Source organism: Pseudorasbora parva, chromosome 10 (assembly GCF_024679245.1).
Source record: "Pseudorasbora parva isolate DD20220531a chromosome 10, ASM2467924v1, whole genome shotgun sequence".
Classification (NCBI taxonomy): Eukaryota; Metazoa; Chordata; class Actinopteri; order Cypriniformes; family Gobionidae; genus Pseudorasbora; species Pseudorasbora parva.
This window is the reverse complement of record NC_090181.1, coordinates 39,693,240-39,721,085: the sequence shown is the minus strand read 5'-3', so window position 1 is coordinate 39,721,085 and position 27,846 is coordinate 39,693,240. Positions and strand designations below refer to the sequence as shown.

The 27,846-nt window shown below is 38.1% G+C and overlaps 1 protein-coding gene across 1 annotated transcript in view; it reads left to right on the top strand.

The window, feature by feature from the left end:
- The window catches only part of sash1b (SAM and SH3 domain containing 1b), a 151,343-nt gene that overhangs the window by 991 nt on the left and 122,506 nt on the right, over positions 1-27,846 (top strand). Inside the window, exon 2 of the mRNA XM_067456106.1 lies at positions 1-88. This exon is cut by the window's left edge and continues 476 nt beyond it. Coding sequence (XP_067312207.1) covers positions 1-88 — 88 coding nt within the window. The remainder of the gene's footprint in view (positions 89-27,846) is intronic.

Here is a 27,846-nt window from a genome sequence, read left to right as displayed (position 1 = left end):
GTATCCTAAACTCAAGCTGAAGATAATGATAAGGGATAAACTGGTGAAGGATGGAATAGACCTGAGCAAAATGCCCTACTCGTATAAAGTGAGTACTAACCTTTACGTCGTTATTGTTCCTGTCACATCACCTGGAAATGTTTGCACATTCTCTTTGTTTCGCCGCCGCGATATTGACATTTTATTCCTGCCTTGAAAGGTTACCCGTTGGCTTGAAATTTACCCACCTGGTGTGTGTGTGTGTTTAGTCTCATTTCGGGGGGTAATAAACATCCCATGGAAGTTGTGTCTGCAAAATGCCTGGTAAATGTCATCCATTATTACATTTATTTGTGCATTAATGGTGGACCGATTGGGGGTTTCTTTCATTAGCTGACACAAAAACAGGATGGTTGACATATCTAGGATGGTTGACATGTATCATTACATTTATTTATAGTTAATGTGATGATTTCTGAACTGAAATGCTAAGTTACTTAACTCCTAAACCTCTAAAACATTTGGCCGACTCTAGGCCGAATGTCCAGTTTTTTGACCCATGCTTAAAATCTTAAAAAGTCACTTTTGGCTGATATTGGTCGCTCTTTACTGCATCTTGAAAGCTAAGCAGACGCTTGGAATGGCAGCACAGCGAACTTGGTATAGTTATAATTTTGTCTGGGGTGGAAAAAAAATTGCATAGGTTGATCTCCATTCAAAGAAAGGAGCAGTATGTAATACGTGACCCTGGACCACAAAACCAGTCATAGGGTTTTTTTGTATTATTTTTTTGAGATTTATACATCATCTGAAAGCTGAATAAATAAGCTTTTGATGTATGCTTTGTTAGGATAGGACAATATTTGCCCGAGATTCAACTATTTGAAAATCTGGAATCTGAGGGTGCAACAAAATCTAAATATTGAGAAAATCGCCTTTAAAGTTGTCCAAATGAAGTCCTTAGCAATGCATATTACTACTACTAATAATTTTTTATATATATTTACAGTAGAACATTTACTAAATATCTCCTTGGAATGTGATCTTTGCTTAATATCTTAATGATTTTTGGCATAAAATAAAAATCAATAATTTTGACCCATACAATGCATTGTTGGCTATTGCCACAAATATCCCAGTGCGACTTTAGACATATTTTTGTGGTCCAGGGTCATATATGATGCAGAATCGTGCATCAACGTGTACTTTGATGTAGAGATGCATGTTAATCAAACTGCTGAGTAATCATAATCTTATTTCTAACGCCTTGTTGGTCTAGTAGTATTGTAGTTCCATGTTGTGGCATTCCCAATGATTTTATCCAGCCGGAGACATCGGATTATTAGACGACCTTAATTGAAGTCGTTATTCATTAGTGCACTCTGGGGGCATTAGGGGCTTTGAGAGCAGGCGAGCCTCGGCTCTAATCGATAACCCAGAGAACAAGAAGTGTAACCCATTAACTACACTGAATGCTATTAAAAGAGTGTTTTACTGTATAGTTAACATCATCTGAAGGTTAAGAGCTTTTAAATAATAGGCAGGCTAATGCAATGCATGTTTAAGCTTTTAGAAACATCTCCTCAAGTAATTGCACTTGGCTTTTTTACATGATCGGATTCAGATTTAGACTTATAGAAGTGATGTTTTGGACCTTGAGAGGTGATTAGGATTTGTTGGTCTAGCAAAATACCTTAAGTGGTTCAATTTAATGATTTTATTGTGAAATCATGGACTAGAAAACTAGATGTATTTATTGTAAAAGGAAAATTGCATTAACATTTGTTTTCATAAAATATATTTTTAATTAAAAAAAAAATCACCCTATTAGGAAATGTTTTCTTGTTTTATAAAAATTCTAACAATTTATTCTTAAATTCTATCCATGCTTAAAACTGAATAAAATGAAACTTAATTCCAGACAAGCTAGTCTTGTTATTGTAAACAATTGAGATGTTTTTACTGGAAAAATGGGTCTCATTCACTAATAATTATTATTTGTTATTGAATTTTTATACTGTCGGAAGCTAGTTATTTTATAACGTTTTAAACATGGATATTTTCAAAACCCCATCACTTCGCTTCAGAAGGCCTTTATGTGTGGAGGACGTTTATGATGGATGGATGTGCTTTTTTGGACTTATTTACAGCTTGACCACTATAAATCTTGGAAGAGCCTGGATATTTTTTAATAAAACTCCAGAAGTGTTAAATTGAGAAAGTCATGTAGGATGGCGAGTAAATCATGGGAAATATCATTTTAAGAATTTGCTTATTTAAATCCAAACAGCAACTTTTGTTGGGCCTGGCATGCAGTGTATAGGATGTTATATTGAAAATGAAATATGCATAAAACTTAATCTTAATATGTCTTAATTTATAAGTTTTTTTTGTTTGTTTTTTTAGTTTAGTTTTTTCTTTTTTTGGCCTATGTATGGTTTCAGTTTTTCCTATTTAATCTAGAATGAAACTTATTGATGCAGATGTCATGTATGCAGGTTAGTGAATGAGAACCATTTTAATGATCAGTTTACATACAGTATATGATAAACAGTCTTCATTAGCAGACATGAACTCTTTCAGCGGCGTATCAACCTGTAGCAGTGAGGCTCTCTAAACGGTCGGTTGTCATGCCTCGCCGCTTCTTTGTGAGTTTGTGTTTCCATTCTGCCATCTTATCAGCACATTTATCAGTGACGAGTCTCTGGTGACAGATGGCTTCGTCGTGCTTTGAGCTTAGAGGGCTATTTAATGTCTCGTGTGATGCCAAAGTGCTCATTATCATTACTGCCATTTGCATTTGTAAAGAGTGGCCCACTTTTAAAATGTTTTCACTTGCTTCCTTGTTTTCACGGTATGTAAACTGCTGCATCCCAAAATATCTTGCAAATTGAGACGCGTTATATATGCTGCAACTAACAACGTAGTGCACTCGAGCGAGCTTGTTTTAAGCATATTTGTGGTTTTCCAGAATTCTAAAGCATATCTGTGGACCAAAGAATTGTAGTTTACTTCACATTTAGGGCTTAGACAAATAGTTCACCCCAAAATTGTACTTACTCTGTTTGTGCAAGCTCAAAATAGGATTTTTTCTTTTAAAGAATACTCTTGCAGATCTTTTTACAACAAAAGTTCATAGTGACTGTAATATGATAATCTTTTACTTCGTCAAAGCTCAGAAATCTTATTTGTGTCTTTAGAAGTCATGCCAGGTTTGACGTCAAGGACCGCAAAACCCATTAGTCCTTGCATGTGTCATAAATACAATGATTAAATGCAGAATGAAGAATGATATTGGAAAACTCTGGTGAATATGTTCATTTAAACAAGGTCTTTAAATGTTCTGGTGCTCAAACAAAGCTTTTACATTGTTTAAAAGATTTGGTTAGTGCACTACCTCCTTTATGGTCTTTTTATGGTCATTTTTTTATTTTTATTTGATGGATGCGGTGAGTGAAATTTCTCAAAAAATTCTCCTTTTGTATTCTATGGAGTGACACTGTTTACACCTGGTATTAAGATACTTTTTTGTTAGTTCGGATCAAAAACAGATGAGGGAGACACAGAAGTGGTTGAAAGTAGAACGGTAAACAGAAAGTGGAAAAATAAACGGTACTTTTCCACTTTCTGTTTGCTGTTCTACTTTCTGTCCTGATTTCTTTCCGCCTATGGTAAATGTATGGCTTTTTCAGATCTTCCCATCGAATGGACAAAATAAGAATGCGCAATTTACATATGAACACACCCGGAGACGACGGGAAAATATACGGAGAGCAGCTTCCGTTTCTCCTCTGACAGCCACAAGACCACGACGAAAGCTTTGACTGGGTTAGAAATCAGGAATGGTGAGGGTAGGGATGGCGATATGACCAAAATCTTATATCACGATATGAGTAATTTTATATATCACGATGACGATATATCGTGATATTATTCATTTTGCTATAAATAAGGTTTTCATATAAATAAATAAAAATAATTCTCAACTATTTACATTCACTTAAGACAAATGACTCTGTTTGTGTGCATATACATGGTCACTTTATGTATGTGTATTTAGCTGTTCCATATTAGGTGGCAAAATTAGGCACAAGCTTTCGCGACTGTGCAGCACAGCAATATCACACCAGTGTACACGCGATAGAGACAATAGCCCAAAATCTCCACCGGTTGACAGATTTCTAACGGTTAATCGTGTCTGCCGGTATATCACTCACTCCTGTGCTTGGTGAACCAAACTTGGGTTTTTACCAAGCGGCAACCTCCCGCGATCTCTCTTGAAGCCAATACGGAAGTAATGCAAACTGCAATTCCTCAACTGGCCACTAGAGGCAGGCTCCAGAAGGGAGCAGAATCTCATTGAGCCCCATGTTAAAATTCTCAACTTTACAGCAGAAAAAAACATGTTTACAGCCTGGTACAAATTGTGGTTTTGGCTTATAAGGCTAATTTTGATCTTCATGACAACTCTGAGGGGGGTGAATTTTTTTATAACTCATTCGTTTACGTTATATAAAGCCTTAAAGTTCTGCATAATTAAGGGTGTGGTTACAAGTGGACAGTCATTTATCTGCCGTCTATAGTTATTGCGTCACCTCAGCTCCGCGCACATCCCGCCTTTTTGCCCATTTTCTGTTATCCGGGAGTGACACGCGATGACTCGCTCACAATATGGCAACGCCCAGCTCATCTCTACTTTAAGCTTCAGAACGGCTTATCAGAATCCTATGGGTGACGTCACGGACACTACGTCCATATTTTTTTACAGTCTATGGTTTTTACCTGACCGTTTAAATCCCGTCTGGCGAGCGCTTTTCCCATAATGTTTACACATTAGAGCAGAGAGTATGTGGTCTTCTTTTGCGGCTGATCAAACTCATTCGACCACCAATGTATTTTTCAACCACCTCTGGAAGTGGACAAGCTCAAAACATTTTAGACCATTTACACAGCACCATCCACTTGTGATATGATTGACCAAAAAGCCTCTTAGTTGTAAACATGGAGTAGAATCACTTTTCACTAATAGTTTTCTGATCGTTTTTTTCGTATCAGGGCAGAAAATGAGACATCCGTTTAGTCTGTCTGGATATATCTCGGCACGGGAACTTGATTGTAAACGCTGCTCGTAATCTGTCTGACCTGCATTACGAATGGATGTGCTGGTGTACACTTGGATGAAAGGTTCTTTTTCAAACTAGCTTTTCCAAAAAAGCTTGTGTAACCGAAGCGTGTGTCACAACAGATGAATCCTGTCTGGTCAGGGTGAGCAGGTTCTTGTGGCATGTGGCAAGAGGGATCAAGGCATCAATTGCATATTCTTTCTGGCTTCATTAGTGAGTCAGATGGAGCCTGTCTCTCTAGATTACCTAGCAGCGCCCTGATTTGTATTATACACGTCACACTTTTAACTTGAGGTTGAAGTGTTTCATACTGTATGAAACTATGCTTTAGGAAAATACTCTGGTTGAACCTACCTCTAACCCTACTGGACTTCAATACGTTACTCGTCCCTCACCTTTTGGATCTCAATAGCACTACAAGGCGAAACATTTGAGGAGTTGTTTTGCCTTCTAAACTATTGTTGAAACTATATTTTCTGACAGCCACTAATCTGGTTAAGCTGTATTTTGGAGCTTTTTGTTGTTTTGGCTTTTTAGATTTTGTTTTTGGATTCATGTGGGCCGTCGGCATGCTGGGCTGTTGCTAAATCGCTTTTGTACATCATATGTGAGCCGTGTTAGGAAATGCCTCATACTGGGGCTTAAAACGAGTTCAAGGCATCAATTTTCTTCCCATAAAAGAATTCGGAGACAGTTTTACACATTTAAATTAGTTTTTACTGCCAGACAAATTAGTTTAAGGTCAACATGAAACAGCATTCACAACAGGGATGGAAATTAGCACCCGCCACCAGCCAAATGCGGGTGATTTTGAGCTGTGGCGGGTAAACTCGCTTCACTGACCGGCCGCCGTGGCGGGTAAATAAAAATAGCATACTGTATCCCCTCGTTGTAAACTTTGTTCAATGCATGAGAGTGCGGCCGTATGTCCGAATATGACCAGTCGTTTTCGCCGTCATTACCTGGATGTAGTGCCAGAAAACCATAGACAGTAAAAGAAATGGACAGAGCCTTCCATAGACTTCAACGGCGGAAAGTGAGGTCAACTAGAAGCACTCACTTCCTGATGGCTGAGTGAACTGCGCAGGCTCAGACTGAGCTTGACGACGTAGATGTGACGTGAGCAACCTGTCTGACAGCTGTAAGTCTTCTAGTAGATGTGGAAAGTGAAATCTGAATCACGTTGTTTAAATGTTTTGTCCCGTTGCTTTTGGCTCACTATGGGCTTCTCCCCATTCTTCTTCCTTGACTTTATCAGACTTTATGTCTCAACGTCCCCCCGACTGTCTCATAGACAGTAAAAGACTGTTTCTGAGCGTCTCCTCAGGTCTATACGGTAATTTCTCAACTGTGCGACAGGGTCGCTTTAGTTATGACGCAATCGTTAGCCTATTTTTACAAAAACAGCTGCTGCGGGGCGATAGTGTAAGATACAAGGTAATGGAGCCTTTCATGCATTGTCGTGTGTGGTTTGGATCGAGGATGTAAGGAAGAAGGCGGGGTCGGCGTTACTGGGACTCGTAGTTTTTATTGTTCTTTTAACTTCAAACAACACACGTGCTCAAGGGCACATCAACTCAATTCTCACAATTCGTTCTCTGTATTCTCTATGGCAATCTCTTCCCAGGCAGGCTGCACACCGAGTCCCAGTCCAAACTCTCTCTCTCTCGTCTCTCTCTGCTGTGGCTTTTAAGCCGTCTCTCCACGCCAACTACTGCAATCAGAGACAGGTGTTATTCATTTGCACTTAACTCACTTACACCCGCTCGGCTCCACCTCCTCTCTCCCTCTGCCGATCCCGCAAAACCACGCCTCCCCTGCCACATCGTGTTTCTTTAGAAATAAACAATGGACAAATGGAGTCTTTAAACACCTCAGATGTAAATTTATTCACTGTCAAAGTGACGCAAAAATGAATGGGAGTCAAGTGGATGCTAACAGCAGGTGATGGCTTGGTTAGCAATGGCCGCCCCTATGGGTGGAACGCTTTCCGAGCGCTAGATTACCCCCTTGCAGAAGACGCGAATAGAACTCGCGCACGCTGAGAGAAGATCCGTCTCTGTGCATCATCCGAAAGCGCGCACACGTCCCACAGCGCGCAAATGTTGAGTTCTCTTTCAAGTCTTGCGCTTAAACGGACAAACTCACACAAAAAGTATGTCAACATGTCCATCTTGATGAGTATCCAAGCAGACATAGCCTGAATATGCCTTAAGAGAACATACAGTCGAGAAAGACGACGCAGAGCCTTCTATGAGGTCTTAAAGGGGCAGTGGCCTTTACTGCTGTCTGTTTAATGTCAAACAAAAGGACATCACTCACTGCTCTTGATTGAATAACTTTTGTAAGTTTAATAAGGATTATTCTTTAATTTAAACAGTTAAATATGCAGTCATTTTACATTTGATTACTTTATTCAATTTCTGTACCTTTCTGCAGGCTAGTAGGCCTGTACATTATTATTTAATGTACACATAAGTGAGGTCAAGTTAAACATTTTAGTTTGAATTTTATTTTATACTGTGGGTTGTTGCTATGTGCTAAATAAATATTTGCATAATTTGTAATTGATTTACTATTTGAAACTTTAATATTAATAATGCATTTGCAATGCCTTGACTTTTAGTAAAGTTACACAGTCATAGCATTAGCCATAAATGCAATGGATAATTGGCACAATTTCTTTTAGTGTTTCGGTTTCAGCCAATAATTTTTATTTCGGTCCATCCCTACTGACAATGTTCTGCTCGGTGTCGTCAACACGCTTCAGAAGATGGCAAAACTAGTAGTTTCATTGTTGGTACTAAAAACCTAAAACTGGAAGCCATAAAAGACCACGAATCATCCAAATGCCACATCCAGGTAAAAAAAAAAAAAAGAGCACACAGATATCTACTTATTTAATGAAATGTATATCAGTTCATGGTTTGTGTGTGTATAAGAGAGAAAGAAAAAATGTCAGTATTTCATTGAGACTTGAGATTAAATAAACTGCTTAAGTATTGTAGAGCTTGTAGTATTAATTTTTCACATGTAGTTACACATTGTCGGTTAAAAACAAGAAAGTGGCTGGTAAAAACATTGAGTGGCTGGTAGATTTTGAAATCAGAAAAAATTGAATTTCCATCCCTGCTTCACAATCTGTTTTACCGTTAAGAATACTCACTAAGGAGAAACAATAGTGGACTGTATTTTATGGTTTCTGATTTAGGTCATTAGGAGGTGTAAAACAATAAAACTTCCTCATCTACTTATATCGTCTAGATTTTCACTAAATATATGAGTTACATTTAGTTCTGTTCATCATTGAAGTGGCATTTTGGACAGACACAGTTACTGTTTTAAATGTTTATAAAGATTTTATGTTTCACAAAGAATTGCAAAGCTTTCAAACAACACAGGGAGAGTAACTGATGACAGAACTTTCACTTTAGAGTGATTTCTTTGAATCAGACAAAAAATGCTCTGCATGTTTGAAGTCTTTTGAGTCTGCAAAGTCAGTTTTGAGAAAAATCGAGTTTTCTAAAGGTTCCAAAACAAAATCACCTAGTGACCATACCTTAAAATCCCTGGTAATAGCACCAAATTTGGCACATGTCAAATCAAAACTTGTATCTATAGGGGAAAAAAAGAAAATCAACTTTGATTAACAGTAATGAAATAGAGTCTATATATTAAGACCTACTGTACCGCACGGATCTAACGTAACACCAACAGTTAACCAAACATTACTTAAGACATAACAGATAGGGTAAACTTACCTATTACACTCAGTAAAGTCTACATTTAAGTGCAAATGGTAGTGGTTTTTGGACAAGAAGTTATGTTAAAATAAAATATTAATCTCTCACACAATAATATTGCATTTTATTTTAAATTACAAAATATAAGAAATTACTAAAAAAATAAGTATTTTCATTAAATCTTGTGTATTTTAAACCACATTTTAAATAATCATTTTATAAAGATTAACTTTAGTTAACAATCATCAGGTAATATTTTTATGATATGAACTATTTGCATAGATGTTCAATGTGGATGAGTTTAAAGGGGGCACACTGAGCTTAATTGGAATAGCAACATTTTTGAATGAATAAATATTATTAATTTAAAAGGACAACTTTGCTAAATAATTAATCTAGGTCATGTATCAAGTTCATACAATATGAACAGTTATTATTGAAAATATCTATGAAATAATACTTTTTTATTGATGTCACACTGAAGCTGTGATTTTAGACGTGCACCCTTTAAGCTCACCTTACAGTAATATGAAGACTTTAAAAATTACAGCAGTGTAAAACATCAATAAACTGTAAATTTATAATATAATGGATTTAAAAGTAAAGGCCAGTAATGCCGGTGAAGTGATATATTAGTGTAGTACACAGTCTTATACAGCTAGTAAGCTAACAATGTTCTGTAGCATCGGCACTGTGCTGCTTGTCTTTTGGATCTAACTGTAATTATTTCCCATATCCAGATTCCAGGTTATAATATGCACAATCGAAACATTAATCTCTTAAGTTTGCAGTAAGAATTTATCCAAAATAAAGACTTAAATATCTAAAAAAAAAAGCACGTTTAAGGGGCTCCTCTTCTTGTAATAGTTTTTGGACAACTTTTAAAATAGCTGAATACCTATTTTATTTAATACCCGTATCTAAGTGTGCAATTGTCTGATTAGCGTAAACAATTACAGGAGGGATATAGAAACAAACACATCAATTGGTTAAGAGATCAAGTTGGAAGATATTTTTTTATTTATTATTTTATAGTCTTAGCTCAAAAATAGTAGTGTGCTAAATGGGTATTTGAGCTTAATAGTTACGTTTACAGTAATGTTAGCGTGAATACTCGCCAAGACAGATATTTTGAAATACTGTAATTCGTTGTTCTTTGTCTAAATACTGTAATATCGGGATTCGGGATCGCGCTCTGATTCTAATCAGTCTTTGTGCGCATGCTTCGGATCTGTCAGTCAGCACGGATCGATGTAAAGAAAGGTACTCCTCTCAGTAACCGTACTTAAAGATCATTTTAGATGTTTAATTGCTATTTGGAGCATTGGGATCGAAGGGCTTCATGAACTCATTATTGTGAAAATCAACCAAAATCATAATTGTTCACTTGTTTAGCCTGTATAGCTCGAAAATGGTCCCATGCGCATTGTGCAACTCATTTTGCCAGCATGGGTCACATATAATGACACTTGACTTCCGTGCAGATCTACATTTTCTGGAGATGGAGAAAACAGAATTTCATACTCGCCACTGGATAACGTTCATGAAAGATTCAAGCACAAACTGTAAAGTGTAGCGTTCTGGAAAGCATTTCATGAGTCACCGCTGACCTTTTATTAGATCTGAGCAAAAGGGTTTTGTGATTTTGAACATTTCTCTCAGGTTTCTGTCTGGCAGCGGGCGCAGAGACATTTTAGAAGTTTCCTCAAATGGCCTGTCCTTTCAAGACAAACTACATCATGTTTTGGAGTCATACTTTGTATTACTTTTGCTGTTTTTAAATCAGAATGAATCTGTTCTCCTGTCAGTTTTAAGCTGGGACGGAGTACAGGATGGCAGCGGAGTGGGCATCAGAGATGTGTTTTCTGAACAGGTCTGACAGAAACACTGTGTGGAGGGCCATCAGAGATCTGTTGAGAAGATTTTAGATTTAAGTTTCTTTTTTAGATACTACAGATACTTACCCTTTTAGATACTTACCCTTTAGATACTACAGACTTAAATTCACTCCTTAATTTCTGAGCTCATATAAATGGTTTTTCTCAGTCGTGATCTTTGTGTGACCTGAGGGTGAGGGGTGATCCGGTCTCACAGCTGTTACCCAAACGCTTTAAGATTACTGGATTTTAACGGATTACCACCCAATATGAGCGTAATTTCACATGAACTTATGGCCTTACAACAACAGCAGCGCTTTAGACCCACTTGGACATCTGATTGGTTATTATAGTGCTGTTTTTCTTAAGTCTTAAGATGGTGTGAAGTAGAAGCTAGTCAACTTTCCTTGTGCGGTTCTTGAACTAGTCTCAGTGTTGTTAGTGGTTCAAAGTTAAATTTGGTTCCAAATCGGGCTTTACTAGCCATTTCCACTCCCTAATATATGTAAAAAATAAAATAAAACAACCTAAAACTTTTTGAATTACACTATAACAGTAACTATAAAAGAAAGATGGTACATTTAATAAAAGTAGAATATTTAAATTATCCCTAAAAAAATTTTTTGCACTAGTGTAGTTATGGTTTAATTTGATCTCAGTTGACCCTCCGCTTAGCCACGCCCGAAAACCGCCACAGGCCAATCGTGGCTTAGCAACCGTAACTAGGCGCGGAAGGTCTGTCAAGCTTTCAAGCGAGGGAAATGCCAATGCGACGTTTGCTTTAACGAACTGAATCAACGAGAGGCTTTTGGTTGATGCAATTTGCTGCATTATTACATATGATGCAGTTTATATTGCATTAGTTTATATACTATAAAAAGGACTTGTAGCTTTATTTATTAGTTGTGTATCGTCGCTTGTTTAGACAAATTGTGTACAAATTAAGACCATCATAAGGATTGTTGCAGTGGCTGTGTTTATAAAATTAATAAAACCTATCATGTTTGAGAGAGACATTCTGTTATAAGGCTGTATTTGAGTAACTGTGGGGTTTTTGATGAATGGCTCAGGGCAGTATCTCTGGTCCAAAGCGTAAATTAGACCCACGACATGTTAGCAGTAACGTTAGCCGGTGCGCTAAATATAAACGGGACTGGAGAATCATTGCAATGTGTTTAGGATAATGTCTTGTGTTTATTCCACAAAATTTATTGATAAGCTGTTTGATTCATAATTATTCGATTATTTTCTAATTTAACTTAGCCTTGCTGTGCATGAACATGTATGAGGCAGCTGCTGATTGCGAGGGGTCTAACGTTAGGCTTTAGCCTCAATTTTAATGAAATTATTCTCTAATCGGTTGCATAGTATGTCATGGATATATCCCGCAAATGCATACTGCAGTCCCCATTACTTATTAATTATGATGTTTTCTAATGTACAAAACACACACACACCATTAGTTGACCTAACATGATTAGTTGACAACAGTATAAACAAAATTAAAAAGCCAGTTCATGACATCTTTAAATAAGCCATTTTTGCAAAGGCCTGCTCTGGAAATGCTTGGGTTTTACTGTAGCCTAAGTCCTACAATTTATGACCAAAAATAGAAACAATGTGTAGTCATCACAACACCACTGGAGTAGCGTAAAGATTATAGATTAAATTGTAGAACATGCTCTGCATCAAATCGATCTTGATGGATCATCTTTGATGGATGTAACAGGTTCAAAGTCATTTTAGGAAACTGGGATGTGCCATTTGATGGTGGCTGTCCTTTTCATTGTGTGCTCCATTGCACAATCAATTTGTGTTGCCGTCAGCCTCTTTCTTTCTGCATGGATCCTTTGAACAGGCACGCGCAACATTAGGGTTTTACTATGTTAGCAGGACAGTTAATATAATAAAGGATTGTTGTAAATGACCTAACAGCCTCAGCTGGAGTGGATTTGTTTGATTGAAATATGACAGACTGATTTGGTTCAGTGTGTTACGATACCAGGCAAGTTCAGAATGTCCCTTTGGACCAAAATCTAATGTCACAGTATGAATAATTTAATGTTGGTATTAAATAACCATGGTAATCATTTTGTGGATAAACTATTGTGTATATATGTATATACAGATCAGGCATAACATTATGACTACTAATGTGAAGTGACTAACACTAATTATCTCTTCATCACAGCACCTCCCAGTGGGTGGGATATATTAGGCAGCAAGTGAACATTTTGTCCACGAAGTTGATGTGACAGAAGGAAGAAAAATGGGCAAGTGTAAGGATTTGAGCGAGTTTGACAAGGGCCAAGCGGGGATTGCCCTATCAAACAGACGAGCTACTGTACACTCTAAAAAAATTCTGGGTGAAAAACAACCCAATGTTGGGTCAAATATAGACTAACCCAGCAATTGGGTTGTTTTAACCCAGCGATTGGGTTGGCTTAAGCATCTATTTAACCCAACCGTAGGGTTAAAACAACCCAATTGCTGGGATAGTCCATATTTGACCCAACATTGGTTTAAAACAACCCAGCATTTTTTAGAGTGTAGCTAAAATTCCTCAATAAGTTAATGCTGGTTCTGATAGAAAGGTGTCAGAATACACAGTGCATCCCAGTTTGTTGCGAATGGAGCTGCATAGCCGCAGATCGGTCAGGGTGCCCATGCTGACCCCTGTCCCCCGCCGTAAGGGCCAAAAGTGGGAACGTGAGCATCAGAACTGGACCACAGAGCAAGTGGCCAGGTGTGTGTGCATGGCTTACCTGGGGAACACATGGCACCAGAATGCACTATGGGAAGAAGACAAGCCGGCGGAGGCACTGTTGGGTCCTGCCGTCTATGTGGATGTTACTTTGACACGTACCACCTACCTAGGCATTAAATCCCATGTACACCCTTTCATGGAAAAGGTATTCCCTGGTGGCTTTGGGCTCTTTCAGCAGGATAATGCACCTGCCACAAAACAAAAATGGTTCAGCAATGTTTTGAGGAGCACAACAACAAGTTTAAGGTGTGTTGACTTGGCCTCAAAATTTCCCAGATCTCAATCCAATCGATCATCTGTGGGATGTGCTGAACAAACCACTCCAATCCATGGATGCCCCAACTCACAACTTACAGGACTTAAATGATCTGATGTAACATCTTGGTGCAATGCAATGTATATATGCATGTTGTGTGTACATATTTAATTCAATGGCTTACGTTTAGTTACTTGTTTATTTTTTGGAATACTAAACTCTCTTCTGTATTTGGTTATATAACCCAGTCCTATGTGAGTTGATTAGATTTTTTTCCAAACATTGAAGCTACTTTAATCTCACTTTGCACAATAATGCCATTCAGCGATTGAATCTCGCATTCTGCTCGCTAAATCACTGGTGCTGTATGTTTTGAATACTCTAAACATGCGTAAGTTATAATGAATGGATGTTGTGCACTCCCTTTTGGTGGGTAAATGTTCAGTGGCAGGGTCATTTTGCTCCATGTACAGCATCTGTTTTAGGTTTCTGTGAGTAGACAGACGGGATGGAGATCCTCTTTAATGCAGAGCAAACACAGCTGTGTGTCGTGATGTTACTGACTGGCTGCTCAGAAGAGCTCTTCAACACAAGAGTCACTATTTAACAACCCTCAAACATACATTTGTATTACACACAACAAACATGCTTAAGAACCGTTTTACATTTACTTTTTAATTGATGTTCCTGCTCTTATTGTACATAATTAATTGTGTAAAGAGGTGTTTGCTATTTGGAGGAGACAAATGTTTGTTTTCAAAACATTTTGTCAAATGTGATCAACTTATTTTCCTTAATTTTCTTTAAAAGTCATAGTTTAATTGCTTGATATAAGTCCTAAGTTGTGCTCTGAACTTTAATGATATTTGGGGTAGAACCAGGATAGAACTGATATTGACAGTTTGTCATTTGTAAGTCTCAGTGATCATTATACGGGAGTAGAAGATCATAATAATATGTTATTTTGAGGACTGACACATCATTTCCACTTGGGTGAAAGCTACTATTTATCTCCCTTCTGTAGTGACCCTGGTTTCCGCTGGCAGACGGCCATTATATCCGGCGGACAGACACAGTTGATGTCCAGCACATCTCTGGCTATAAAGAGTCAAGAGTTAATCTACTGACAAATCCATCCACTTACAGCTGTGAGGGCTTTGGCACTGTTAAAAATCTTTTTTTGAGACTCAAGAGTTAAAGGGGGGGTGAAATGCTGTTTCATGCATACTGAGCTTTTTACACTGTTAAAGACTTGGATTCCCATCCTAAACATAGACAAAGTTTCAAAAACTAATGTTGGACGTTTGATGGAGTATTTCTGTGTTAAAAATACTCCTTCCGGTTTCTCACAAGTTTCGGAGAGTTTTTTTCGAGTATGGGTCGACTTGACGTTAATAGAGCGGAAGGTCCTTGTATGGGCCGTACGGGCTCTTCTCCCGGTAGGGTGCGCGCGTGACTAGAGCGAGAGAGGAAATGCACGCCCATAAACACTCTTTCAGCTGCAGATCCAGTTGTCCGTGAACACTTATGTCGGTTATAGTCTGCGCCGCGTTCCACTTTATTCCTCCACTTTGACATCAAGCGACTTCAATGCTTCAGCACAGCATTCCGGGAAGGCAGCGCTGCATTTGAATCGATTTGAACGCAGAAATGCTTCAGTCGCAGCAAAGTGGATCTCCACACTCCAAGAAGTGTGTTTTTGACGGAGCCGTCCCAGCGATAAAGGTTCGGTCCTGCTTTGGAAGCAGCCGGTGAGTTAAACTGCTTCAAATGTCTGTGCTGTCGGCTATCGTCGCGTGAGTAAACATCAGTAAACGACACGATCGCGTGCTTCGTCATTCAAATGCGCTAACGGTTACTCCATTGATGTTCTCTGTATAACGTTACACTAGTCTGACGTGCAAAACCGTTTTGCTTGCTACTGCTAAGGTTTGGTCGCATACAATAGTCCATAAACCAAATCATGTCCTCATAAACTGCGAGTAAACACACACAAATGTTGACAGGCCACTAAATACAGTGCATACCACAGAGACGGACGTCCTGCTGTTGCTGTTTCTATTTCAGCCTCCGAATTAGATTCTGGATCATTATCTGTATTAGCTGAGATAGCCATGGGTTTCTCCACACTTGAGGACGTCACCGCTTTGTTCGCGAGAGTCATTCTTTAGCTCCGCCCACACAATACGCCTCCAGGCGCTCGGTTCTTTCCGGAAAGACTCGGTACAGCCCATATTTCTTTTATAAATATAATAAAACTAAAGACTTTTCGGAGATATGAAGGATGCAATACTACTCTATAGGTACTCAAGATTGACATGAGATTGACTGAAACTGAGTGTTTCACCCCCCCTTTAAGAACAAGAGTCCAGATTAAACTTTTTTAGATTTACAATAACATTTAAATGCTTTTTATAAACCTTACTTTGTTGAATTCCCAGCAGAAATGTATAATGATATTAATCAAATAAAAAAAAATGCTTTAATTTGTCACCGATTTTTTTATTTTTTATTTTTTTTACTAAAGCTCACACTTAGTTGCAAGTTTAATATGTAATTTCTTTTTTAAAATGAGCCTTTTTATAGTCATGTTTGGTTGGTTTAATCTTTTTAATGTAGCTGTTTTGTGTCTAGCAACCCAAAGCTTTCAGCATCCAATTTCATTGTAATTTTCGTTATATTCCACATGTCAAATCTCTTCCCACTTCTTTTGGGAGCCTTTACAGGTGCTAAATGTGCAATATTCGCCTTTTCTGCTCACATCCGAGGCTCATTTTGTTCAGTGGGATATCAGTCAGTGTTCATTTTACACTCGATATTCCGAAACATAACTCACATGTGATGGAGAAGACAACCCTGCTCATTGTCCGTAATGTACTTTTCCGCTGAATTCATATGTAAATATTTTCCTTTGTCTCCAAGAGCCGGGGCCCCAGGGAAGGGTCCTGTCATACAAAACCCTCCGATTGGACAAATCCCCGCTGCCACTTCCAAAACAATAGAGCGCTCTGTCATCTGTACTGTACCGCCATCTTTCAGAGAAATCGTTTGCGGCTCCTCTTGAGAGTATCGAGCACTTTCAGACAGGAGGTGTCCAGCAGAAGCTAATCTGTGAATGGGGCCCGCGGCCCCTCGGTTCCTTACAGCTGACAGCTGTGTGTGTCTTTTCAGACGGCCGTTTGTGAGATGTAAAGCTCATGCCGTGTTTGACCCCCATTCATCACGGAATAATAATGTCAGCCTTAGCTGTTGTGTGTTAGGATTTACCCTCACAGTAATACTTGGCTGATTTTTAAACTAAATTTGCGCCGTGATTTCAGTATTTTTGATGGCAATGCCCTTAGATAAGAAGAGACCGAATGATGCACAATATTGGGTGATCAGTGGTTAAATTGGGCTGGGGCTCTTCGAGGCTCAGCCCCGGCACATAAGTCTGTTCGTTTGTGTCCTGATGTGCCTGTTTGCAGTCAGTTGCCTACTGGAAATTATGTCACATGCTTTTGTAAACATATTTCTGACAATAAATGAAATATTTTTTAAATGCCATGTCTATTTTGTCTCGGCGGAGCTGAGATGAGAACAGTCGGAACAGGCCAAATTTTTGTTCGGCTGTTTAATCTCAGCTGTGCAATATTAGCCTGACAAGCCAGACCCACATCAAAATGTTTGGTCTGGAAACTCACCATAGACAGGGCTCAATCCGAGGGGCGGGATAAACGGTTGTCTTTCAAACTCCCTCTGCACGCGATAGGATAGCGCTACAACCAACCAGAGCAACGAAGGTGAAGCAGAGCTCGCTGACTGATTAAACATTCACCGTATCCGGTCGGCAAAACTCCGAACACATCTTCCCTTTTTAAGAATGACTTCAGTGCCGTTCTTTGTTCTTTTCTCAGAGAAAAGCTTAACTCCAAGTCTTCCAGAGTCGCAGTCAAAGCTGATTCGAAAGACCGCCGTTCGCCAGTTTCTGTGTTTACTAGAAGCACGCAAACGCAACTCGGCCGTCGTCATTATGGCCCCGCCCGCCGACTCTATACACAATGTGATTGGCCCAGCAAGAGTTAGGCGAATATAGCTCTGAAAGTTATTGAGAGTTGCTAGACGACACTCGCGGCCAGATTAAATTTGCTGCCGCTAGGGTGCGTCTAGATTTCTAGGCTACTGCAATATAACACAGAGTGAAACTTTTAAGGGCGTCTGAATACTTTCTGTACCCACTGTATTTTTTTGCAACTAAAATCCCCAGCTTCACTATTAGTAGAGAGACTCTGCCAGGTAGAATTCTTTCACACTCATTCTCTCTCTCACTAATCCATTCATATAAATGTTATCTGTACTGTGATACTTTATCTGTATCTGATTCAGAACAAGCAGAAATCTGTGAGAAATATAATGACCCAAACACAAAAGAACAGATGAAAATCAGCTGTTATAAGAGCTCTAGCCTTGTGTGCAGCTCTGTGTCATATAGGCAAACCGCGGTCGAGTCTCAGCTCGACGTTCAGGATTATTTGCTCATTAAAGACGTCATCAGCCACTAGTTGACAACAACTCTGCTTTCATCCCATAAATGCAGACTTAAAGTCGTTGAACCTCTAGTAGTGACATAACAGTGATATAATAATGTAATCGATACAATCATTATTTGAGGTGTCAAGTTTTGATCGCTGCCATAGATCAAACTGTTGAACGATTACTGAAAGCTTTTGTTGTGTAATACTTAAAATGTTACCTTATTGTTTTATTTAGAAAAAAATTATAGTTATCAGAGATGCTTCCTTTCACAGTTTCTTTAGTGTTTGTGAAATCGGAACCAGAATTTCATTGCGATTCTCATGAATATCATATTCGCTGATATTTTTCTGCATGTCTGGCATTTACAAGCATGTAATTTGACACTCTGTGGTGGTTTTTGATCTGTTAGAAGTTCTCTTTCCTGAAGTGAGCGTGCCTTTCAATGGATTACACTGCGTCTGCAGTGAGCGTTTACACTCTCACACCTCTGTGATGTACGGCTGCTTCCTTCACATCAGCGCCACGGAGGCTTGAAGGAGAGAAAGTAATCGGCTTTGTCCGACACATCTCCCTCTCACCTCTTACTCTCTGATGGATCAGTGGAGAGGTGAGCTGAACCCGGCCCTGCGACTGTGCGTTCTGTTCTTGGGGGGTGGGGGGTGTACACTTGCACTTGCACATTTTAGCCGGCTCATATGATCCCATCCTGCTGGTTAGGCGACGTAACCATGACAACGCGAATGCCTGGGGTCTCTGTATGATTTCCCTTGAAGGCGGGCAGAATGTGCAGCCATAATGCGGCCACGGTTTCTCTTGCTGGGACTGATAGAACAATCTCTTTGGATGTGGGACGTGGACAAGGCACATCCGCCCCGTTGAGACCGGTTTCTTGGCACAAAGAAATTTTCCATAAGATGAGACACTGTTTGAGTTGTAATGGATATGCTGTCTAGTTATCTAAATAAGGACATGCCAGAGACTTTTGTTGCTTTTAGTAGTCAACTGATGTGTTACAGATCTAAAAAACTGTTGCAACAAAAACATGCAATGTACAAGACAATTACAAATTACAAAATTGAAGACAATTCCAATTCAGCAATTCTAGCATTAGATTTCAGATTCGATTAGATTATAAAAACGCGACCATTGCACAGCCACCATTGCACATTACAAACACAAATAGACAATTGCACATTAAAAACAAAAACACAAAAAAATGTCACAACTTTGTTAAAAAAAAAACCCTATCTGCAGTAGGAATAAAACATTGTCTAAATTGCTCTGCATCACTAATATTCCACTAAATTAAATTTTAAGACAGCTAAAAATACAGTCTGGTGTATGACCTTCGGAAGACCAGATCATTTATAATTTTTCCCTTTTTCTCCTTTACACTGTAACCTCAAGTGAATCAGGTTCAAGGCCAATAACCAAACCATCCTTTCTAATCATATTAATCATATTTAATCATATGTTTGCATCCATCCCCATCAGAGCACTGCATAAAACCGAACACTGACCAGGAGTCCCTGACAGAAGACATACAGAAGCTTCCTACCAATGCCAATAGAACTCAACTTCCTCAAAAAGAGAATAATCTTGATGGTCCCTTATTATAAACAGCCTCACTGTTCTTCTTCCAGTTTAGTTTACTGTGCAAATGGACAAGATATTCATAGGACTGAACTGGATTAATGGGTTTATCAGTTAAAGGGATAGTTCACTTTGAAATTAAATTTTGATATGTTTTAGCTTAGCTCATGGGCATCCGAGATGTAGGAGTATTTGTTTCCCCAGTAGTTTCAATTTTGATCATTTTAGGTCAAACCGCTCTTGTCTGTGCCTCACATAATGCAGGTCAATGGTCACCACCTCAAAGAGCACACACAGAGAAGTCCAAATTAAAACTCCAACTGATACGAGGGCGCGTGTGTGTGTGTTTCCTGTGGTGTACAAGAGGTAAAAACGATATAAATACTGTTTGTTTTCTCACACAAACCGCTCGTTTCGTGTCTTAGGCCATCAGTGTGTACTTACGATGGGGGATTGTTTCATTTGGACTTCTCTGTGTGTGCTCTTTGAGGTGGTGACCATAGACCTGCATTATGTGAGGCACAGACAAGAACGGTTTGACCTAAAATGATCAAAATTAAAACATATCAAAATTTTAATTCAAAGTGAACTATCCCTTTAACCAGGCATGTTATTGACTATATTAACGTAATATAAAATATTTCCCAAAATATTTCTTGCTTAGTATTTTTCTTATTTTGCAGTTCAAATCTATACTATACATATGCAATTCTATAAATATAAATTCAACATTTAATTGAGATGTAAATAAAGTAAATTATATAAAATAATTCACATCCGATTTTCTTGGCATGTTGGCAAACTTTTTTCTTATTTTAAATACAAATTTTACTTAATTTTAATAACTTTCTCAGGAAACATTTTACTGCTTTAAATAAAAATGTCTTGATATTGTCTTGAAGTATGTTTAGATATTTGGGTCACACTTTATATTAGGTGCACTTTACTATTTGCGACAAAAACATAACATGTATTTATTGTGATCATATTGTATTGCAAAACACTTGCTGCTATTGAGGTGGGATACGGGTAAGAGCAGGTCAAGGTGTTAGGGAAAGGTCAGCAGTATAATTATAGAAATTAATTACAGCCGTAATTATATGCAGGTATTTTATTAAATATAAGTACAATGTAAAAAAACACAATAAGTGCATTGTATCAACATTAAAATGAATCATTTGATACACAGTAGTTAAAGATACTTATTATAAAGTGACTCCAATATTTGTACACTAAAGCAAGACAAAAATAATGGTTTATCATTTATTTATTTATTATATGTAAAACACATTGTACTAACCCTAAAAAATGGTTTACTTATGACTTTGAAACATGGAACCTGATTTTCAATCCTAGTAAAAACACACGTTCCTTGTGCAATCAAATTCCCAAATGGGAGCTCAAGATGGGAAAATTGAGCCGTCTGGCAGGCATATGATTCTGTCTCGCACCTCTACTCAACACACAGCGCTCTTAGCCCACCACCTGTCCCCTGTTCACCTCCCCACACACACACACACACACACACACACAGAACAAAGCCTGCTCTCCAGATATACAGTATTTCCGCTTCCTTTGTCCCAATTTTGTCCCATTTTCTGACACATACATTAAAACATTGCATGTAGGACAGGCTCGGTGTTGAGCGAGAGGGAGCAGCAATGTGCTTTCCATGTACATTTTGTCTCTTGAGACCACAGGCGATGTGAAGATAAAGGTTAAAAGAAAAGTTGTGCACCTATATCTGTTGCAGTTCTGGAAAGCTGAACGTTAGCAAAATGGAAGTTGTTTGATAAATTGAGCTTCGTTGGATAAGCAGCACAAAGGACAGACCAGTATATCCTCGTGTATCACGTGGGAAGACGAGCTTTATAGAGCGCAGCAGTCTGAGACTGGAAGTTAAGATCCCATGCATTTTCTCCATAGAGAAATTGATTTTTAGTGCTAATGTATGACTCTTTCAAGACAGACGAATTTTGAGCATGTTGTAAGGCTGTGAAGTGATGGTTAAGCCATAGGTTAGTAATGTCAAAGACTTTAGTGCACTTATACTCAAGCCACCTTTATTTATAGAGCTTATAGTTTCAAAGCAGCTTTACAGTCATAACAGGAAAATGATTCAATGATGCAAACAGAGTTCATTTCAGCGTTGATTCAGTTCATTTGTTGATATTACAATGAATGTGAGTGCAATGCTAATATGGCAGAATAAGTCCCGCCTTCTAAATAAGAGCCAATCAGACATTAGACATTAGATTGAAAATCAGACATCGATATATATATATATATATATATATATATATATATATATATATATATATATATATATATATATATATATATATATATATATATATATATATATATATATATATATATCTTCCCAAAATTATTTAGCAATTGATGCCTGGTGAATCTGGTGTCTGGTGAAACATTGTCATGGCCATGGTATGTCTTCCTACATGGCTGTAGGAAGAAGAACTGATGTCAAACATATCACATGCTAAAAACATAACAATCACTGCAATAATGATACAATCATAGACTCTTAAGCATTTGCCTATTTAAGCATGGGCGCAATTACATCGTTCTCAGTCCCTCATGATAGTTGGCGGAGTTAAAGAGCTCTTTAGCAGTGTGTTGCTTCTTTTTAACTCTCTGATTGGTCTAATTTTCTGTACAGCATCATGGGTAATGTAGTTTTCCACTAGGAATTTCACTGTTAAACACACAAAAAAGCTTAAAAGACAGCTCAGAAACCTTGTAGCTTACAGTAGGTCTGTCTTTAAAGATTTATTAGTGTCATTTAAAATCCGTTTCCTAATGGACAAAAATAATGGAATTGTTGCTTCCGGAACTGGACTGATGCACTCTATTGGTAAAGGCATTGCCTCAGTGCAGCTGCTAAAAGCTTCGGTTCCTATAGAAACAGTCAGTGGCTGTATCTGAAAGAACCCCCTAAACCTTCAATCTCTATTCCCTACGTTAGTCCACTACAGTTCACTTAAAAGAGTGAATGAAAAGAGTGAGTGATTTCGGACAGCTGTTCAGAGTACATTGGTTGTACACTCATTATTGCAGTAGTGCGTTGTGGGATAGAATGAGTGCTCTTGAAAACATCCACTGTGGTTTCGGACTCTACTGAATGGCTGTTCCCTTCAAATAATGCCCTATTTGAGGGTATAGGGGGCGATTTCAGATTCAGCCAGTGTTCAGTGTGCTAATGCGTATTGGCTGGTTCAGCTAGCCTGACATGGTCATACTCAATTCTAATCAGAATATGAGTCTGAAACTGCTCCATTGGGCTGTGATTATGGGGCGTGTTTCAACCGAACCAGGAAAGACCTCAATTGGATAGACTAGACCTACAACCAATCAGAGCAACGAAGCGACGCATAACGTTAGTTGTCAAATGTCAACAGATGTCAACCCCCCCCCCCCCCCCCCCAGAGAAGCTATTGTTTTGCGCTAGTAGTTGGCAGGTTTTGTTGTAAAAACTTGGCAACCCTGTCTGCACGCGCACTGGAATAAACGATCTTTGCCGGTGTTGTAAATAAATAAAAATAATATAATGATACACAGAGTACTTACCCAACATGATCATCATTTTTGAGAGAAATTGTGAAGGAGAATGTAAATACAAACAACCTCTCCAATTAGGATCCGAACAAATATAATCCAAGCCCCTTTGATGACGTGATGATTACGTTACTGTTTATTATCCGTCCTTCATCGTCTAAAGCCCGCCCTGATGATTTCATTGGTCCGAACAGTTTCTGTTCGGGGATAATTACTCCTCTATGGATCGAGGCCAGACCAAAATGCCCGACCTAAAAATTTTTTGGTTGGTCCGGCTCTCATCCAGGCTCTCATCCAGGCTATGGTCCAGCATGAAAAAATGCACTTTTTTTGTCATGATTAGAACGTTTAGAGACCGTTGTTGTCGGATTCCTTTGGTTATTTCATATATGAAATATAATCGCAAGTGAACAGCTTTGGAAAATCAGATGTTTCCCCATTCAAAGAGATAAACTTGCTTGAATGAAAAAGATGGCCGCCGAGTCAAATGACTTGCCTGAAAGGGACTTTATAATAATATTAATATTTCCACTTTGATTTCTGTTTAATTTCTGAAATGAAATATCATATAGTCAGACTCAGTAGTTTTACATTGTCTTATTTAATGAATGTCAATTTCTTTATGTGATTTATTTTGGTCCTTATTGATTCGAAATGGCTATTTGGATGAATAAAACATCATTTCAAAATAAAGGCTGCTCTTATGTCCAAAGGATTATTTTCAATAAGGTTTCCTGTTGTGTTCTAGCTTAGTTTGCAACACAAGTATGCTTTTTTTTTTTAAAAGAAAGCTAGACTGAAAAGTGTAAAACTGTGTTGCACTCTGTCAGATGAAAAAGCATCACATTAACTCATTCTCAACTACCGCCTCTGCCTTATAAAACTTCATTAAAACGCCTTATAAATGTATAACAAGCTTCAATAAAAAACAACGCATGCATTATTCTAAAGCCACTGTCTCTGACCTAAATCTCCAGAGGGGAAATGAGGTCTTACAATGGGTTAGCAGACGTGATAAAATACTTAATGGGTAAGGATTAATCTATAATATAAACAAAAATATTTCTCTCTGCGAGCAGACAGGCATCGTATTTAAGTCTGTTTTAAGCTTACTGAAGCACTCTGTGCGAAGGTCACTTTCACAGCCTCGCTGGATGGATTACCGCACCATAACCCATGAGGCCGCACCATAACCCGTGCAACATCCTCCTCTCCCCCTGCTTGGGTGTTCACAAATCAGCCATTTTCTGTGGCTATTCTGCTCTGAACAATGCTAAAGCTGGTCCCGGCGTCTAGACGCTGTGCGCTGCATTTCAATCAGGCCGAGAGAATAGCCGCGCTCGCCGTCAGCTCGCAGACGCATGCGAGTCACATGGCTCTTAATTAAAGCGGAAAGACTTGAGAGGGGAGGCGTTGCTGTGCCGCTGTCGTGAGAGCCTGTGAAAGCTGGAGATGCTGGTAATTTGTGGGTGCAAAGGAGGTAAAAGCTGAAGCGGAAATGTCATTAGAAACGCACAAAAGAGGGGAAGTTCTGTTGTGCACCTGTAACGGTGGAGAATGGGGGTTTTGTGTGATTTGAGAAGCTTTCTCAGAACCAACCCATGTTTCCGGCGAATTAAGAGTTGAGCGGTGACGTAACTGACCCACTAAACTAAACCCACAGGAAGTTAAATTGACTAGAAGGATATTATCTATCTATCTATCTATCTATCTATCTATCTATCTATCTATCTATCTATCTATCTATCTATCTATCTATCTATCTATCTATCTATCTATCTATCTATCTATCTATCTATCTATCTATCTATCGTTCTATCGTTCTATCTATCGTTCTATCTATCGTTCTATCTATCGTTCTATCTATCTATCTATCTATCTATCTATCTATCTATCTATCTATCTATCGTTCTATCGTTCTATCGTTCTATCTATCGTTCTATCTATCGTTCTATCTATCTATCGTTCTATCGTTCTATCTATCTATCATTCTATATATCTATCTATCGTTCTATCTATCGTTCTATCTATCGTTCTATCTATCTATCGTTCTATCGTTCTATCTATCTATCTATCTATCTATCTATCTATCTATCTATCTATCTATCTATCTATCTATCTATCTATCTATCTATCTATCTATCTATCTATCTATCTATCTATTGTTCTATCGTTCTATCTATCTATCGTTCTATCGTTCTATCTATTGTTCTATCGTTCTATCGTTCTATCTATCTATCGTTCTATCTATTGTTCTATCGTTCTATCTATCTATCTATCGTTCTATCTATCTATCTATCTATCTATCTATCTATCTATCTATCTATCTATCTATCTATCTATCTATCTATCTATCGTTCTATCGTTCTATCTATCTATCGTTCTATCGTTCTATCTATTGTTCTATCGTTCTATCGTTCTATCTATCTATCGTTCTATCTATTGTTCTATCGTTCTATCTATCTATCGTTCTATCGTTCTATCTATTGTTCTATCGTTCTATCTATCTATCTATCTATCTATCTATCTATCTATCTATCTATCTATCTATCTATCTATCTATCTATCTATCTATCTATCTATCGTTCTATCTATCGTTCTATCTATCGTTCTATCTATCGTTCTATCTATCTACGTTATCGTTCTATCGGTCGTCTTATCTATGTTTTATTGGTTGTTCTATCTATTTATGTCTGTCATTCTGTCTATCGCTCTAGCTAAGTTATATCTGTCGTTCGATCTATTGTTCTATCTATCTACGTTATATTGGTCATTCAATCTATCGTTCTATCTGTTATATTGGTTGTTTGATCTGTCGTTCGATCTATTGTTTTATCTACATTAGATCGGTCGTTCTATCTATGTTCTATCTGTCGTTCTATCTACGTTCTATCTGTTGTTCGATCTATCATTCTTTCTATGTATGTTCTATCGGTCATTCTATCTACGTTATATCGGTCGTTCTGTCTGTTGTTCGATCCATCTACATTCTATCTATTGTTCTGTGTTTTTGTCTGAATATCTGTTTGTCTGTCTTTCAATTTTTTTGGGTTCTAAAACATTTTTATATAGATATATAATTTATTTTTTTCCATCTTTTCTTCGGAAGAAAGAAAGTGTCCAGCCATGTTCGCACCAGCTGTCACACCTGATCACACCTCTGTCTCCGTCTCTCTCTCTCTTTGAGTCATGCTGCCGTGACCTTGATCACATTCTGAAACCGTGTTCTCAGCTCAAGCTATTTTTGTTTGCATGTTAATAGGCTGTATCAGCAGAATTAGTCTTCCAAGCAAACAAATCTACTACTAGAGTCAAAGGCGGTCATGGTCCTAGTCAAACGTCATCGGGCCAGTGCAGCACTGTGTGACCAGTGGATTGCGCTATTCTTTATGCATGCTTGAACACTGTTTAATGGAAGCTTTTATGGAGTAACTGTTATTGTTCGCTCTGCAAATGGACCTGATTTAGCCCACAGACCTTCATGGTCAAAGAGCTGCAGACCTGACACCTTATCGGCATGTACATTTTCTGATTTCATTTGTTAATTCTTTACAAACTTGAATGCTTTATAAAAGTGCTTAAAGGGATTGTTTTAGTTTTTTTTACATAAGAGCTTCATGTCAGGATAATTTTTACCAGGAGATTTTGAATATTACCTGATGGTTCACCATCAGGCATAATGCACAGGATTTGTGGAGGTTGCATTTATAGTGTCATTTTTCAGACACTGGACCTTCCAAGTGGGTTCTTCAGGGCTCAAAGAATTTTATATTGATCTTTTTAGCATTTTAACCATATTAAAGGTTGATTTTTAGAAGAGTCATTTTGATCAAACAGCCAGTGTTGCCAAGAAGAATCAAAATGGTTAAAGGAATGTTCCAGGTTCAATACAAGTTATGCTTGATTGGCAGAATTGGGACCATTATGTTGATTACCATATAAAATCGTTTTGACTCAGAAAGGTATTTTAAAATGTGTGTGTTGGAATTTAATTGAACTGGCCACATACATTCCACAGGAAGTTGAATTGGAATGTTAGTAAAGTGGAATGTACTGAATTGCAGTTTATGTCCATAAACATCTAAACACACAGTTGCATAGAGAGAAGACATAAACTATGTGTGTTAAGATGATCTCAATGTCTTTCTAATCTTAACTGTGTAAAAATAAATAACAACCAATTAACAAAGACACAATATTGGAAACAACTTTACACAGACAAGGTTATTAAGCAATGTCACTAAAAATCTGGTTAACATGTATATTATTTACCTCTTGCAGTGCTTTTTTTCCCTTGCATTACATTTGTATAGCGCTTTTCTAGACACCCAAAGCGCTTTACACATAGAAGGGGGGAATCTTCTCAGCCACCACCAATGTGCAGCACCACCTGGATGATGCGATGGCAGCCATA